The sequence below is a fragment of the Canis aureus genome, chromosome 3 (genome assembly GCF_053574225.1).
Source record: "Canis aureus isolate CA01 chromosome 3, VMU_Caureus_v.1.0, whole genome shotgun sequence".
Lineage (NCBI taxonomy): Eukaryota > Metazoa > Chordata > Mammalia > Carnivora > Canidae > Canis > Canis aureus.
In genome coordinates, this window is record NC_135613.1 from 67,982,001 (window position 1) to 67,997,501 (window position 15,501).

General features: G+C 40.3%; 1 protein-coding gene and 1 long non-coding RNA gene across 14 annotated transcripts in view; one reads left to right on the forward strand and one right to left on the reverse strand.

Moving 5' to 3' along the window:
• The window catches only part of ALG9 (ALG9 alpha-1,2-mannosyltransferase), a 112,213-nt gene that overhangs the window by 96,214 nt on the left and 498 nt on the right, over positions 1-15,501 (reverse strand). For 2 of the 13 annotated variants that reach the window (XM_077893459.1, XM_077893463.1), the window contains exons 1-4: positions 13,554-13,769; positions 12,560-12,698; positions 10,851-10,985; positions 4,277-4,347 (exon numbers count right to left, since the gene is read on the reverse strand). In XM_077893459.1, the coding sequence (XP_077749585.1) occupies positions 4,277-4,347; positions 10,851-10,985; positions 12,560-12,698; positions 13,554-13,684 (476 nt within the window). In that variant the 5' untranslated portion in view covers positions 13,685-13,769. Of the gene's footprint in view, positions 1-4,276; positions 4,348-10,850; positions 10,986-12,555; positions 12,699-12,893; positions 13,217-13,549; positions 13,774-15,501 lie in introns of those variants that run through there. The other 11 variants (XM_077893455.1, XM_077893458.1, XM_077893456.1 and 8 more) reach the window with 10 other exon arrangements.
• LOC144311244 (uncharacterized) overlaps positions 1-15,501 on the forward strand; it is a 37,351-nt gene that overhangs the window by 19,872 nt on the left and 1,978 nt on the right. The gene's annotated exons all lie outside the window — the stretch shown is intronic.

Below are 15,501 nucleotides of genomic sequence, written 5' to 3' on the forward strand. Positions count from 1 at the left end.
ATTACACACTTCCTTTATTTCCTTGGAGGTTTTTAACCCCATAAACATTCTTAGGCATGATTACTGCTTCATTTAGTCCACATTTGTATAAACCTACCCCTGTGTTACCTGTCTTACTGGCTCAGGTTCCTTAGTGCATCTCAGAGCTGGTTTCTGAGATAATTTTGCTTCTTCCTAAGTCCTTTCTAAAAGCTCCTTTACTGAGAATCTATTAATGGCAAATTCACCCTTTTTTGTCTGAAAAGCCTTACTAAACTCTTGGTCTTAAAAGGCAGTTTAGCTGAGTACACAATTTTAGGATGATAATCGTTTTCTCTGAGCACTTTGAAGATTTTTATCTTCTGGCTCTTGAGAAAGCTTCTGTCAATATAACTGACATTCCTTTGTAGTGTTCCATAAGTTCTGTCAACTTTTAAGATCTCTTTCTTCGCGCTTGGTATTCTACGTGGTTTCACTAATTCCTTCTTATTTATCCAGCTCAGGATATGTCAGGCTCCCTGATTCTATGAATTAGCATCTTTTATTTTTTCCAATCAATTATGGAAATTCTTAGCTATTAACCTCCCTAAATACTACCCCTCCCCATTCTATCACCTCCTAAAATCTGACTGGGTCTGTCAATTCCACAATACATGTCTAACATCTTTTTATTTCCCTTACATTTCCCCGTTGTCACTATGTACTTCAAGCTTACTGATTTCTTCAGATCAATCTTCTACTTTCCTTGTTCGTGTCTAGCTGTTCAAATCAGCCACTGAATTTTAAATATTATGCTACTTTCATTACTAAAAGTTCTATTTGGTTCTTTTTCTGCTGGGTTATCTTTTTTTTTTTTTTTAATTTTATTTTATTTATTCATGAGAGACACAGACTGAGAGAGAGAGAGGCAGAGACACAGGCAGAGGGAGAAGCAGGCTCCATGCAGGGAGCCTGATGTGGGACTCGATCCCGGGACTCCAGGATCACACCTTGGGTCAAAGGCAGGCGCTAAACCGCTGAGCCACCCAGGGATCCCTCTGCTGGGTTATCTTTGTAGTCTTGTTCCTTTTTCCTTTTATCTTTAGTGTATCGTGGTAAGAACATATAATAGGAGACCGACTTGCCTAACAGATTTTTAAGTGTACAATACAGCACTATTAACTATCCACACAACTTTATGCAGTAGCTCTCTAGAACTTACTTTACCTAACACACTGAAATTTTATTTATTTTTTTACAACTGAAATTTTATATCCATTGATTAGCAACTTCTCATTTCCCCCTCCACCCAGCCCCTCGCAACCAAGAACCCATAGTTTGCTTTCATGAGTCTATTTTAGAATCCTACAAGTAGAATCATGTAGTGTTTGTCCACCTGTAACCAGTTAGCTCACTTAGCACAACATTCCAAGGTTCTTGTAGATTGTCACACATTGCAGGATTTCCTTCTTTTACAAGACTTGAATATTCCGTATATACATACACACACACACACATACACGTTTCCCCCCATTTATTGGTCAATGGACACTTAAGTTTTTTCTGGGCTACTGTGAATACTACTACAAAGAATATCGAATGCAGATACCTATTCAAGACCCTGTTTCAATTCTTTTAGATAAATACCTAGAAGTTGGATTACTGGATCATTTAGTTCTATTTTTAGTTTTTTGAGGAACCTCCATACAGTCTTGCACGGCATCTATACCATTTTGCATTCCCACCAACAGAACACAAAGGTTCCAATTTTACATCCTTGCCAACGCTTATTTTTGGTTTTGTGTGTGTGTGTGTGTTTTTCTGACAATAGGCACTCTAACAAGTACAAAGTTATAGTTCATTGTGGTTTTGATTTGCATTCCCCTTATGATTAGAGACATTGTATATCTTTTCATATACCTGCTGCCTAAGTGTAAACCTTCTTTAAAAAATTGTCTATTGGGCAGCCCCAGTGGCTCAGTGGTTTAGCGCCACCTTTGGCTTAGGGTGTGATCCTGGGGACCCAGGATCGAGTCCCGCGTCAGGCTCCCTGCCTGGAGCCTGCTTTTCCCTCTGCCTGTCTCTGCCTCTCTCTCTCTGTGTGTGTGTGTCTGTCTGTCTGTCATGAATGAATAAATTAAAATCTTTTTTAAAAATTGTCTATTGAAGTTCTTAGTCCATTTTTATTCAGATTAATAGAAACTCCTACATCTCAATAGCAAAAAAAATAAATAAATAAAACTATATATTTTGGAATTGAACCTCTTCTCAGATTATGGTTTGCACATATTTCTACCCATCCTCTAACTAACTTCCTTTTCACCTGTGGATTATTTAGGTTCTTGTTTCTTATTCATGTTTTCAATTCCTTCTTTTATTTCTTTAGAAATATCAAATATATTCGTTTTATGTTCTAATTTTAGTAATTCCTAATAAGTGAAGTTTTGCAGGTCAGCTTTCTGTTGTTACTTCTGCTGGGTCTCATGTACAATATCTTCTGTGCTTTGTGATTTATTTTTATTATAATTTCTTGTTCACTAGAACTTTATTTGTAGTAATTGACACTTGAGTTAAAGATCCATTTCTCTGGAGAAACTTTGTTTTTGCAAGATGCCTAGGGATACTACCAACCCAGAACAACTTAAAATAAATTCTCAACTTGGGATTTGAGGGATCATGTAGGTGATGTGACTTCAGTCCTGAACCCATATGAAAACCAATGTATGGTTACAATCCTCAAACGCAGCACTGGCTGGCTTTCTTTCCCTCGGAGTCAAGGCCAAAGAATTTCTTTATGACATTTTTAGCTATTTTCCAGTGGGGAAATTTTAAATAATGATTATTAAGTCTAAATACCTCTTAAAGCATTATTAAAATGATGGGGTTGCATGTAAAAAAAGTGGGTATTTTTATTAATGTAACACTTACGTGTTTAACACTTCCATTAATCTTCAGTCAACCAATAGGTACTTGGTGAAAGACCATGTACTGGGTGCAAGTATGAGCATGAGTCCCACAATGGGAATAATTTTCTATCATCTAAGCTCAAGGAAGAGGTAAATCATGATTCTGTATTTTGTGACCAAAAATAAGGCTCTACTGGGGCAGCCCCAGGTGGCTCAGCGGTTTAGCACTGCCTTCGGCCCAGGGCATAATCCTGGAGTCCCGGGATCAAGTCCCATGTCGGGCTCCCTGCATGGAGCCTGCTTCTCCCTCTGCCTGTGGCTCTGCCTCTCTCTCTCTCTCTCTCTCTCTCTCCCCCTAATGAATATATAAATAAAATCTTAAAAAAAATAAGGCTCTACTAAATCTGACCAAATAAAACACCAGTTATACATATATTAACATAATCTAACTTTATATGAAGATACGGAATTTATGAGCCTCAGGAAGAAAAGTGATAATTAGAAGTATTCCCCTCCAACGGTCTGTTTCAAAACAAGAAGTCCCACTTCTTTCTTCAAAAAATTAAAAATAGAATTACCATATGATCCAGCAATCCCACTGCAGGGTATATATCCAAAGGACATGAAATCAGTATGTCAAAGGGATATCTGTACCCCCTATGCTTACTGTGGTACTATTCACAACAGCCAAGACACAGAAACAACCTAAATGTCCATCTATGAATGAACAGATAAAGAAAATGTGGCAATACATACACAATGGAATATTATTCAGTCATAAATTTAAAAAGGACATCCTGCCACTTGCAACATGTGGATGCACGTTGAGGGCATTATGCTGAGTGAAATGTCAGACAGTGAAAGACAAATACTGTATGAACACACATGTGGAATCTAAAAAAAGCCAACCTCGTGGAAACAGAACAGAATGGTGTCTACAAGGGGCTGGGGAAGCAGGGGTACAGGGAATAGGGAAGATTAGGAGACGGTGGCCAAAGGATACAAACTTCCAGTTATAAGAGGAGTAAGTTCTGGGGAATCCAGTATACAGCATGGTGACTATAGTTAACAATATATTATTTGCATACTTGGAGGTTGCTAAGAGTCAATCTTAAATGTTCTGGCCACACACAAAGTGAAAAGTGATGGATGTGTTAACTAACCTTACTATGGTTATTTCATAATATATACATTTATCAAATAATATTGTACACCTTAAATTGACACAATGTTATATTTCAATTATATGTCAAAGCAAGAAAAAAATTTTAAAGTCATACTTCAAATATAGTATTAGGACCTAGAAGAAAGTGTTTTCTATCATAAACATTGCTTAGGCTATCAAAAAAAAAAATCTTATGCTATATCGGGATTCCTCATAGCCCTTTTAGAAGCAAAGCTTTTATACTCACTTATAAAAGTAAAGTTCACAGATACAGCTCACAAAAGCCAGGAGACATCGTAAAAAGTAGAAGACAAGAATCTGAAAGAAACCCAGAACAGGAAAACAGAAGTTAAAGAGAAACAAGAAAACTATTAAAGATAAAACTACTCTCATTTGTCATTAATAACATTGTGAATTGGCATAATCTTTTTGAAAAGCAGTATGTATAGAAGATTATACCTATTTTCCTACCCCTGGACCCAGCACACCTATTTTTATGAGTCCAGACCACAGGAGTAACTCAAACTATGCAGGGAAGGTTAGTTTTATTCATAAACATGGTGAATGAATGTGGCACTATTACTTTTGGAAAAAAACTGCTTTAAAAAAAACCACACAACATCTCTCTGTCTCTCTCATGAATAAATAAATAAAATCTTAAAAAAAAAAAAACTCTACATTCAACAAACATTTCCTAAATAACCATAATATATTGATAACTACAGATAATTACTCAACACCATGTAAAAATATACAATATTATTTATATATTGGAATTACAGCTTTGGAAATCAGAAGCATATGAAATGATTGAAAAGAAATGTAATAAAATGGTAAAGGTGGCTATATCAAGCTGCTGGGACTTATCCTCCATATACCTGTAATATGATTTTATTAATTTCATAATTAAGTACATTAATTTTTAAAAGACATAATAGGGGTTATATTTAATAGGTTTTATACTATAGTACACTGGTGTATTTAAGAGCATTAAATACTTCAGAATGTAAGTACTACTTAAATATATATCATGATTAATATTACTGCATGTAACTTAGAAATACTTCCCATTTTTATCACTATAACCCAAAAATTCCAAAGAGTTCAATAAAGTGACCGATCCAATAAATGCCAGATTAATTCAATAAAAACATACTAAAAACCTAGTATATACTAAGCACTATTCTAGATGCTAAGAATTCAGATAATTTTAGTACAAAATTATCTACACATGTGAGGACCCCTCATCTAATTGGAGAGAGTATAAAACATGTTTAGAAAGTTAAAAAGAGGGATCCCTGGGTGGCGCAGCGGTTTAGCGCCTGCCTTTGGCCCAGGGCGCGATCCTGGAGACCTGGGATCAAGTCCCACGTCGGGCTCCTGGTCGGTACATGGAGCCTGCTTCTCCCTCCGCCTGTCTGTCTCTGTCTCTGTCTCTCTCTCTCCTCTGTGTGACTATCATAAAAAAGAAAAGAAAGTTAAAAAGAGGGCAGCCTCGGTGGCGCAGCGGTTTAGCGCCGGCTACAGCCCACGGCGTGATCCTGGACACCTGGGATCAAGTCCCTCGGATGGAGTCCCATGTCGGGCTCCCTGCATGGAGCCTGCTTCTCCCTCTGCCTGTGTGTCTGCCTCTCTCTCTCTCTCTCCTCTCGCTCTCATAAGTAAATTAAAAAAAAAAAAAGTTCAAAAGACTGGCTGGCTCAGTCAGAAGAGCATGTACCTCCTGAGCTTGAGGTTTTAAGTTCAAGCCCCATTTTGGGTATAGATATTACTTAAAAATAAAATCTTTAAAAAAATAAAAGAAAGTTAAAAATTAACCTGAGTTAATATAAGAATTGTATTTGGAAGCAGGACACAATGCCCCCACAACAACTAACATCCAACATATTACTGGAAATCCTGGTCAATGAAAAAGGACAAGAAAAAAATGAGGTATAAGGAATGGAATAGAAGAAACTAAACCCTATATACACAGATGGAAGAGAATCCAAGAGATTCACATGATAAACCCATAACACTAATATGGAAATTCAGCAAGATTAAGATAAAGAAAACAAAAATCAGTTGTTTTCTTCTATATCAGCAAAGAGCACCAAAAAACAAAAACAAAAACAAAACAAAACAAAAAAAACCCCACAGGATTCCTTTCCTAACAGCAAAAAAAAAAATATGAAGAATGTAGGCATTAACCTACCTAATACTGATAAGACTGACATGGGTACATTTAAAATTTTTATTGAAAGGATACAGAAAACCTGACTAATCTGATAAATCTTAAGGATGGAATGACAAACCTATGAAAATACTGATTCTCATATTAATATGTGATTCAATGCACTGTCAATCAAAACCCAACAGAATTAGGGGGGCAAATATTGTGAAATGATTTTTAAAATACAAACTTTATAAAGGACAAAGTAAGAAACTGATCAACCAGATATTAACACACACTACAAAGCCATAATAATAAAAACAGTGTGTTTTATTAACAATTTGACCAATGACCTAGGAAAAGGGTGACAGAAACAGAGCCATACATGTGGGAATAAGGTGTAGGATATATACGGTATTACCAATCAGAAGAGAAAGGATGATTATTTAGCAGATGGTACTGAAAAATCCAGTTCAACATATCACAAAAAATAAAGCTGGATCTTTCTACAGTTTATAAGAAATAATATTCAAACTGGAGCGCCTGGCTGGTTTGGTGGAGCATATGACTCTTGATCTCAGGGTTGTGAGTTCAAGCCCCGCAACCAGTATAGAGATTACATTAAGATAAAAATCTTTAAAAAAAAATTATAAGGATTAAAGCCCTATATGTGACAGGTAAAATTATAAAGCTAGGAAAATACATAAGAACATCTTTGTGACTGTGGTGAAAGACAGTCTTTTCTTTTAGAAAGACCCAAAACCCACCCAACCATTAAGTGAAAAACTAACTGGCTTAACTATATCAAAATTAAAGATTTCTGTTCAACAAAGGTCCACAGGCAAAATTAATAGAACATTAACAGCCTAAAAGATTTTCAATATCTAAAATCTTCAAGGGGTTGCTATTGAGAACTTCTACAAATCAGAAGAGAAAACCAGAAAACCCAACTAAAAACCAGACAAAGGATGTGAACAGATAAAGCACAGAAAAGGAAATATTAAAGACAAATTAAATTCTGCACCTCAAGAGTAATCAAAGAAATGCAATTAAAAGAAGAAGCATTTCACATACACGAGAAGGATGAAAATTAGCAAATCAGAAATACCAAGTGCTCAGGAGATGTGAGGTGGCTGAAATATAGAACACTGTTGAGAAGCGTAAAGTTAGACAGCCATTCTGGGGGGCAATCTAGCAATACTCCATGAAATTAGCTGATAGATACATACATACACACATAGATATGGGACTCTACCACTGAGTATATAGTTCATAGAAACTGACATCCAGATCCATAGGGAGGTAAAGGTACCCTTGCTTAGGATGGCAAGAAGTTGGAAAGGTAACCATCACTGGGGTGCCAATTATTACCAGATTGTCTCCCAGCAACAATCCACCCTCTCTCGATGGTTTCCACTGATAGAACCTAAGAGAAAGGAGATTATAAGGAAGAACAAGGGAAATCATTCCTGTTCCGTTTCCTGCTTATGTTTTTGATATAAGAGGAAAAGTGACTTAAGATGAAGGATTCTATTGAACCTGTCAAATTGGAAGCGACCGTGGTACCCAAGAGGACACAAAAGCCTTCAGCATTGCATATTTTTATTTCTCTACTGAGACCTCATCTTGTACACCTCTCCTCTGCTAAGTTCAAAAAACCAGAAATGAATTACTAGATAGGGAAGGGAAAGACAGTGCTCTATCACCTTCTACAGATACTATCTTTCTGATCAGTCTAAAATGCAAATATAATCATGTCTCTCCTCTAAAACATCTGGATGGCTTCAGAATGCCCTTGGTGGGTATGTGTAACTACTTACTAGAGCCTATCAGCTTATATAAATCTGGCCTCCTTCTACCTTTCAGTATCATGAAACCTACTCTACTGCTCACTGTCTCTTCCAAGCATCAAGCCTATTTCTACAAGAATGCCATGCTGGCCCTCTTCCCAGCCTCATGGCTTTCTTCCATCATTCCCTTTTTTCCTTTACCTAGATAAATCCTACTTACCTTCTAGTTCTCTCATCAGGGACTCCTACTTCATGGAAGATAGATTAGCCATACTTTTCCCTATTCCTCCTGGTACATAAAACCAAAAACTCTGGATATTATAGGTAAAGTAAACCTAATAAGATTCAAGTAGAGAGAAGGTGGCAGACTGCCTGGGGACTTTAAGACCACAGGAAAAACATAATGGTAAGTTCTCTGGGTTTTCTTTTGCTTCTATATTCCAGACTTAGAACTAAAGAAGTTGGCAGCTAGAAATGTCAAGGAGTATAAGCAGCAACCAAAGCCTGGCCAATCTAGCCACAGGCCAAGAAAGGGGTAGCCTAACAAGACAGAAAATCTTTAGACAATAGCTATTGTACTCCAGAAAAGCACTCCAGAAAAAAAAAAAAAAAATGTAGCCCAACTCCCACCCATGCCATCAAAGGTCCAGTAGGAAGTCAGGACTTTGATCCATGCTGGTGGTAACAAGCCCCTTCTCTGGCCACGGTGTCAGTGGAGACCATGTGGATTAGTCTGGACTTCCATCTCCCCATCCTACTCTAAACAGTAATGAAGTACCCCGACCCTGCCCACCAGAGTGAAGGCCTAGAAAAACCTCAACTTCTACCCCCACCTGGCTGTAACAAAGGTGAAGAACACCCTCCTTCCTCCTGCTATAGAAGTATCAAGAGCAGCCAGACAGAAGGCTTCAGTAAGACCCAGAGGAAGCATGCTGGGCTCATGAATAAGATCTAGATTCTCATAATACCCCAAATGTCCACATGGCAACTAAAAATTACTTGGAAAATCTCAAACTGAATGAAAATCAACAAATACTAACAAGATGAGAAAAAAGTTAGAATTATCTGACAAACTTTTAAAGGAGCCATTGTAAAAATGCTTCAGCGAGCAATTAAGAACACATTGGAAACATGAAAAAACAGAAAGTTGCAGTAAGGCAGCAGAATATATAAAGAAAAACTAAATGGAAATTTTAGAACTGAAAAAATACAATAATCAAAATTAAAACTCAACAGATAGGCTCAACAGCAGAATGAAGGGGACAGAGGAAATGATCAGTGAACTGGAAGATTAGAAATTGCTCAATCAACAGAGAAAACAGACTAGAAAAAAAAATGAGTAGGGCCTCAGGAACCTGTGGGACTTAATTAAACATCCAACACTGATCTCATTGGAATCTCAGGAGAGGATTAACAGGGCAGGGCTGAAAAAGTACTCAAAAACTAAAATCTTCCCAAATTTGGCAAAAGACATAAACCTAAAGATTCAAGGTTAGTAAATTCCAAGTAGGACAAACCCAAAGAAATCCATGCCAAGACGTATCATAGTTAAATTTCTGAAAAGTAATCAGGTTAGGTCTTCATTAACTCCTAATTAACCTTCAGCACTCTGTTTAAATTAGGCCCTCCTAACACGCTATCTCATTGCTCACTGTATTTTTCCTCCATGAGATCTACTACATTTATAATTACTTGTTCAACATTCATCTTCCCCGCTAACCTATAAATTCCATGAGGGCAGGGATTTGGCCACTTTTACATCCACAGCACTTAACAAAGTGCCCACCAGACAAAATCTGGCCATTAGTTAGTATCTAAAGTATATAAAGAACTTACACAGCTCAACACAAAGGAAAAAAATAATCCAATTTTAAAAACTGGGCAAGGTCAGGGTACCTGAGTGGCTCAGCTGGTTAAGCAGCCAACTCTTTTTCTTTTTTTTTTTTCTGAAGATTTTATTTATTTATTCATGATAGACATAGAGAGAGGCAGAGACACAGGCAGAGAGAGAAGCAGGCTCCACGCCGGGAGCCCGACATGGGACTCGATCCCTGGACTCCAGGATCGCGCCCTGGGCCAAAGGCAGGCACTAAACCACTGAGCCACCCAGGGATTCCCCCAGCAGCCAACTCTTCATCTAGGCTCAGGTCATGATGTCTAAGTCCTGGGATCAAGCCCTGCATCAGGCACCCAACTCAGTGGGGAGTCTGCTTCAGGATTCTCTCCCTCTCCCTCTGCCCTTCCCGCCATGCTCTAAAATAAATCTTTAAAAACTAAATGGAAAGACATGAATAGACATTTCTCCATGAGGATGCAGAAAAAGAACTTATGTGCACTTGCTGGTGGGAATGCCAACTGCTGCAGCCACTCTGAAAAACAGTATGGAGGTTCCTCAGAAAATTGGTTAGGATCCAGTAACTGCACTACCAGGTATTTAGCCAAAGAAAACAAAAATACTAAATCAAAAGGATATATGCACCTCTGTGTTTACTGCAGCATTATTTACAATAGCCAAATTATGGAAGCAGCCAAATTATGGAAGCAGCCCAAGTGACCACAAATAGATGAACATATAAAGAGGCAGTATATACATACAATGGAATATTATTTGGCCATAAAAAAGAATAAAATCTTAATATTTGCAACGAATATGTAAATATCATACAGCAAACTAATATAACACTGTATGCTAACTATCCTGGACTTAAAATAAATTTTTACAAAGTTGCTACATTAATGTTTGTTGAATGAATGAACAATTATCTTTTCCAAAAAGAGTCCTCTCCTACTCACCAATCTATTTTGTCCTTTTCTGAAAACTGTTCCAGAGACTCACCTCTTGATCAGCTGTAATTGCTCTCAGGTTGGCCTGAACTTACCTTATTAGTTTGTAGAATTCTTGCATGAAATGCAGCTGGCCAGGCATGAAGCAACAGATAAGCATAGGACCGAATTGCATAAACTGGGGAATATTCCCAAGTCTGAAACCCCTTCCCATATATGAGGTAGTGTGTCTGAAAGGAAAGAACAGGCAGATTCAGGGTTAAGTTGACCAAAAAATCCCTGCTAAGAGGATATAGGTGAAGTTCTCAAGTAAAAATGTTAGTAAGACAAAGGTACACAGAAATGCTGAAATTCTCAATAAGATTTGCAACTATTAGATAAAAATCAAAATGACCCAATACTGAAAAATATTAGGGCATTATAATTTCTACAAGATTATTGCTTAGTCAATGTCAAAAGCTTGATCTTTACCCTCCATTTTTTAAAAAATACTCATTAACCAAAGGGTGCCTAGGTGTTAGTTAAGTGTCTGCCGTTGGCTCAGATCACGATCTCCAGGTCTTGGGATGGAGCCCTGCATCAGCAATGAGCATCTCATCGAGCTTCCTGCTCAAAATGGAGTCTGCTTCTCTCTCTCTCTGTCCCTCTCCACCTGTCACTCTCTCAAAAGAATAAAATACTCATGAGATAAAACAAAAACTCTAAACCTGCATTTTCCTTTAACTACCTACACTAAGCATCTTTTAATGTGAAATGGGATCAGAAAATTTCACCTCTAAATTTTCTGCAATAGGAAGTCAGCAGACTTATAAATGGATAAATCATGAAATAAGCAGTTATAAGCATACTAGTTAGTAAAAATTTTTTTATTTTAGCAAACATCAGAAAAAAAAACAACCAAAAAAGTTGAAAGAAAGCAGTCACCTCTAGGAACTGGGATTTGGCTATAAGAAGTGCAACAGAGCTACTGTTTTCCCTTTCAGCTCTGTAGTAGTTCACTTTTTTTTTTTAGATAGATTTATTTATTTATTTATTTATTTATTCATTCATTCATTCATTCATTCGAGACACACACAGAGAGAGAGGCAGAAACACAGGCAGAGGCAGAAGCAGGCTCCGTGTAGGGAATCCAATGCAGGACTTGATTCCGCCGGCATTATGCCCTGAGCCAAAAGCAGATGTTCAACCGCTGAGCCACCCAGGCGTCCTAGTAGTTGTTAACTTTAAAAATTATCTCAAAGTATTATTTTGATTTAAAACAAATTTAAGAAAATTACAAATTACATCTTTCTGTGAAAGTCCCATTTTCCTATGACCTTCAACAATAGGTAAATGACCAGCTTAGAACACAAAAGCAAGGGGCACCTGGGTGGCTCAGCGGTTGAACATCCGCCTTTGGCTCAGGTTGTGATCCCGGGGTCCTGGGATCCAGTCCTGCATCCGGCTCCCCACAGGAAACCTGCTTCTCCCTCTGCCTATGTCTCTGCCTCTCTCTCTGTCTCTCATGAAAAAATAAATATTTGAAAATAAAAAGAATACAAAAGTGAAAATAAAGTTGCTTTACTATCAGTCACACTTGTACATTATTTGTATCCTGATTGGCAACAACTTCCCAAGTGGTGAAATCAAGAAAAGAAAGAAAAGAAAAAAAAGAAAAGAAAAGAAAAGAAAAGAAAAGAAAAGAAAAGAAAAGAAAAGAAGAAAAAAGAAAGAAAAGAAAAAGAAAGAAAGAAAGAAAGAAAGAAAGAAAGAAAGAAAGAAAGAAAAGAAAAGAAAAGAAAAGAAAACTAAAGAAATCACCTACGGGTTCCCAGTAGTTGAATGTTTCATCACAGTCAGAGATGTTGCTCAGGAGAGCAGCACACAACCGTGCTGAGAGCAGACACTTGAAAGCAGTAGATCCTTCAGGGGCCCAGACTTGTCCTGCTTTGTTCCCAGATAACCTGCTCAGAAGCAAAGAGAGACGTGTCAGGAAGACCTAGTACGGCCCAAACTAGACAGAAATGACAAGAATGGCAAGGACATCAAAGCACACTTAAGTCAACTAAAAAGTTAGCTGTAGAATACAGAAGCCAGGGACCAAGAACGGAATCGTATTCTTTTTAGTCCCTGTTTTTAATGAGTAGGCTTATTCGTACTTTTAATTCACTGCCTCAATGGCACTCCTGGGAGGCCACAAAGCTCTCGTTCTCCTGTTCTTTCTTCTCTTTAACAAGGTCACTACTTTCCACGGCCTTAACTCATTTCGCCACTTGTTCAAACGCACGGAGGCCTCATCCGGGCGAAGCAGAGAACCTCCTCCGGTTCCGAGGTCCGGCGCTCCTCCCCCGCGCCCCGGGAGCTGGACGGGAAGCGGCGGCAGGTGCCGGAGGGGGCGGGGGTCGTGGGCCGGCCCCGCAGAGGGAGGGGCTGGGCTCTGCGGGCGACGAGGGAAACCGAGAGAGGCCGCCGGGAAAGGTCTCCCTCGGGGGCTCGGCCAGCTGCGACCGCGACGCCAGCCCGCCCGGGGCCTGGCCAGCAGCCTCGGGGCCGCCCTCCGGGCTCCCTCCCCGGCGACACGGAGCCCGGGGCGGGGGGCGTCCGGGAAGAGCAGAGCACCCGGGGTAGGAGCCCGGCAGGCCTGCCCCCCGCCGCCCCGCCCCGCGGAGACCCCCGCGAGCCAGCCCCCGCCGCCTCGGCCGCCCCGCGCCAGCCCCGGCCGCCCCCCGCCGCCCCCCGCCGCCCCCCGCCGCCCCGCGCCGCCCCGCGCCGCCCCGGCCGCCACGCCCCCGCCGCGCCCGCCGCGCCCGCACACCTACTCGGTCCGCGGCTCCGCGCCGCTCGCCTCGCGGCTGCACAGCAGCTCCCGCAGCTTGTCCGCCGCGGACACCGTGTCCCCGCCGCTGCCCCCGACCCCCTTCGGGCGCTGACGAGCCCCTCGGCTCGCCATGGCACGCGTGGAGAAAGAGGTCCGGTTCCGAACCCTACGAAGGCGGCAAGCGCGGAGGCATAGATTTGGCTGGCAACGGTGTCCGCTGAGGGACAAAAGACCTTGACATGCGCAGAGAAGACTAAGTAATAGCGCGTTTGGGCCAATTGGGGCAAACCCCGAGGTAGAAACGAAATGGGACCGGAGACTTGACTTGCACCACCATAGCTACCCGCTTTCCACATGTTTGTAACTATGGGCATTCATCCCTCCGTCCGCTGCTCTCTTCCTCACTCTTCAATACCAATGGAAAGTAGCTAAGGTATTTATCCAGTTAAAAATCACAGCACAGCAGCAGATGAAAGGGGAGGTCCTTAAAAGGTCACTGACACCTTGCCCTCTCTGTATTTTGGGGAGCGTGACAGAGACAGCCTGTAGCTAATTAACTGTTTCAGTAATTACAGACAAAGCTGTAATGGCAGAACAGAGAAGAAGAAAAATGAAAGCCTGAAGAAATTCTGTGCAACCAATGCAACCTGGCACTGCTATTGCTACTACAACAATTCGGGAAGCATTTTACATACTTTATCCTTTTTAAGTGTAATATAACAACCTTGTTCTTATCAATAAGTAAACTGAAGTCCAAGGTTGCATAAGGAGGAAATGGTGGAGCCCTATTCCAACTCAGGTCTGTCTTATTACAAAACCCATGCTTTTCCCAGGAGGAGATTCGGAGGAAGAGCCTGATGTCTTATAGGTGATAGCATACCTCTGACCCTCAGGGGCTATTCATCTGTTCCTGATACCCTACCCACTGCCCCAGTCATAGAGTTCTGTCCCATACGTGGAGAGCTCTGTAGCAGTAGCTGAAATGTTTGTAAAGGCAGTGCTAAAACGGGCCTTATAAGACACGTTAAAGGGACTTCTGTATGTGGCCAGGGAGGGGATGGGGCATAAGCAGTAGACAATTATGGAACGAAGAAATCTCATGGGTAAAAAGCAAACCTGCAGTAAAGGTAGTTATAACTTATAAAGCTAGGATGAGGGGATCCCTGGGTGGCTCAGCAGTTTGGCACCTGCCTTCGGCCCAGGGCGTGATCCTGGAGTCCCAGGATCGAGTCCCGCATCAGGCTCCCTGCATGGAGTCTGCTTCTCCCCTGCCTGTGTCTCTGCCTCTCTCTCTCTCTCTCTCTCTCTGTGTGTGTGTGTGTGTGTGTCTCTCGTGAATAAATAAATACAATCTTTAAAAATAAAAAAATAAAGCTAGGATAACGGTTAAAAGACAAAAGTAGTAAAATCAATTATATCTAAAAAAGGGACTCATGAAATAAAAAGATGTAAAATAGGACAACATATACATAAAATGTGGGGGGGTAACAATGAAGTTCTTTTTGAAGGTGTTGAAACTTAAATGCCTCTCAACTTTAATAGACATTGCTACCTTAAGATGTTATATAGAGTGCCTCCTTAATCAAAAATCACCCGTTTTCTCATTGCCTGCCAAATGAAAGTACAAATTCCATATTCTAGCATTCAGTCTTTCATCACCTAAATCCAGCCCTATCCTATTTTTCTAATCTTATCTCCCACTACTTTCCTATGTACATTTACATTCCAACTAACTAGCCTGAAAAGTGCTCCAGCCACTCCCTTATCTATACCTCTGCCTGGAATGCACATCTTCCTTACCTGACAATCCTCCCATCACAACACTGCCGTTATTTTAAGATCCAGCTCAAATGCTACCTTGTCCATGTACTAGGCACCATTACGGATAGAAGATAGGTATAAATGAGGGACACCTGGGTGGCTCAGTCGGCTAAGCATCTGACTCTTGG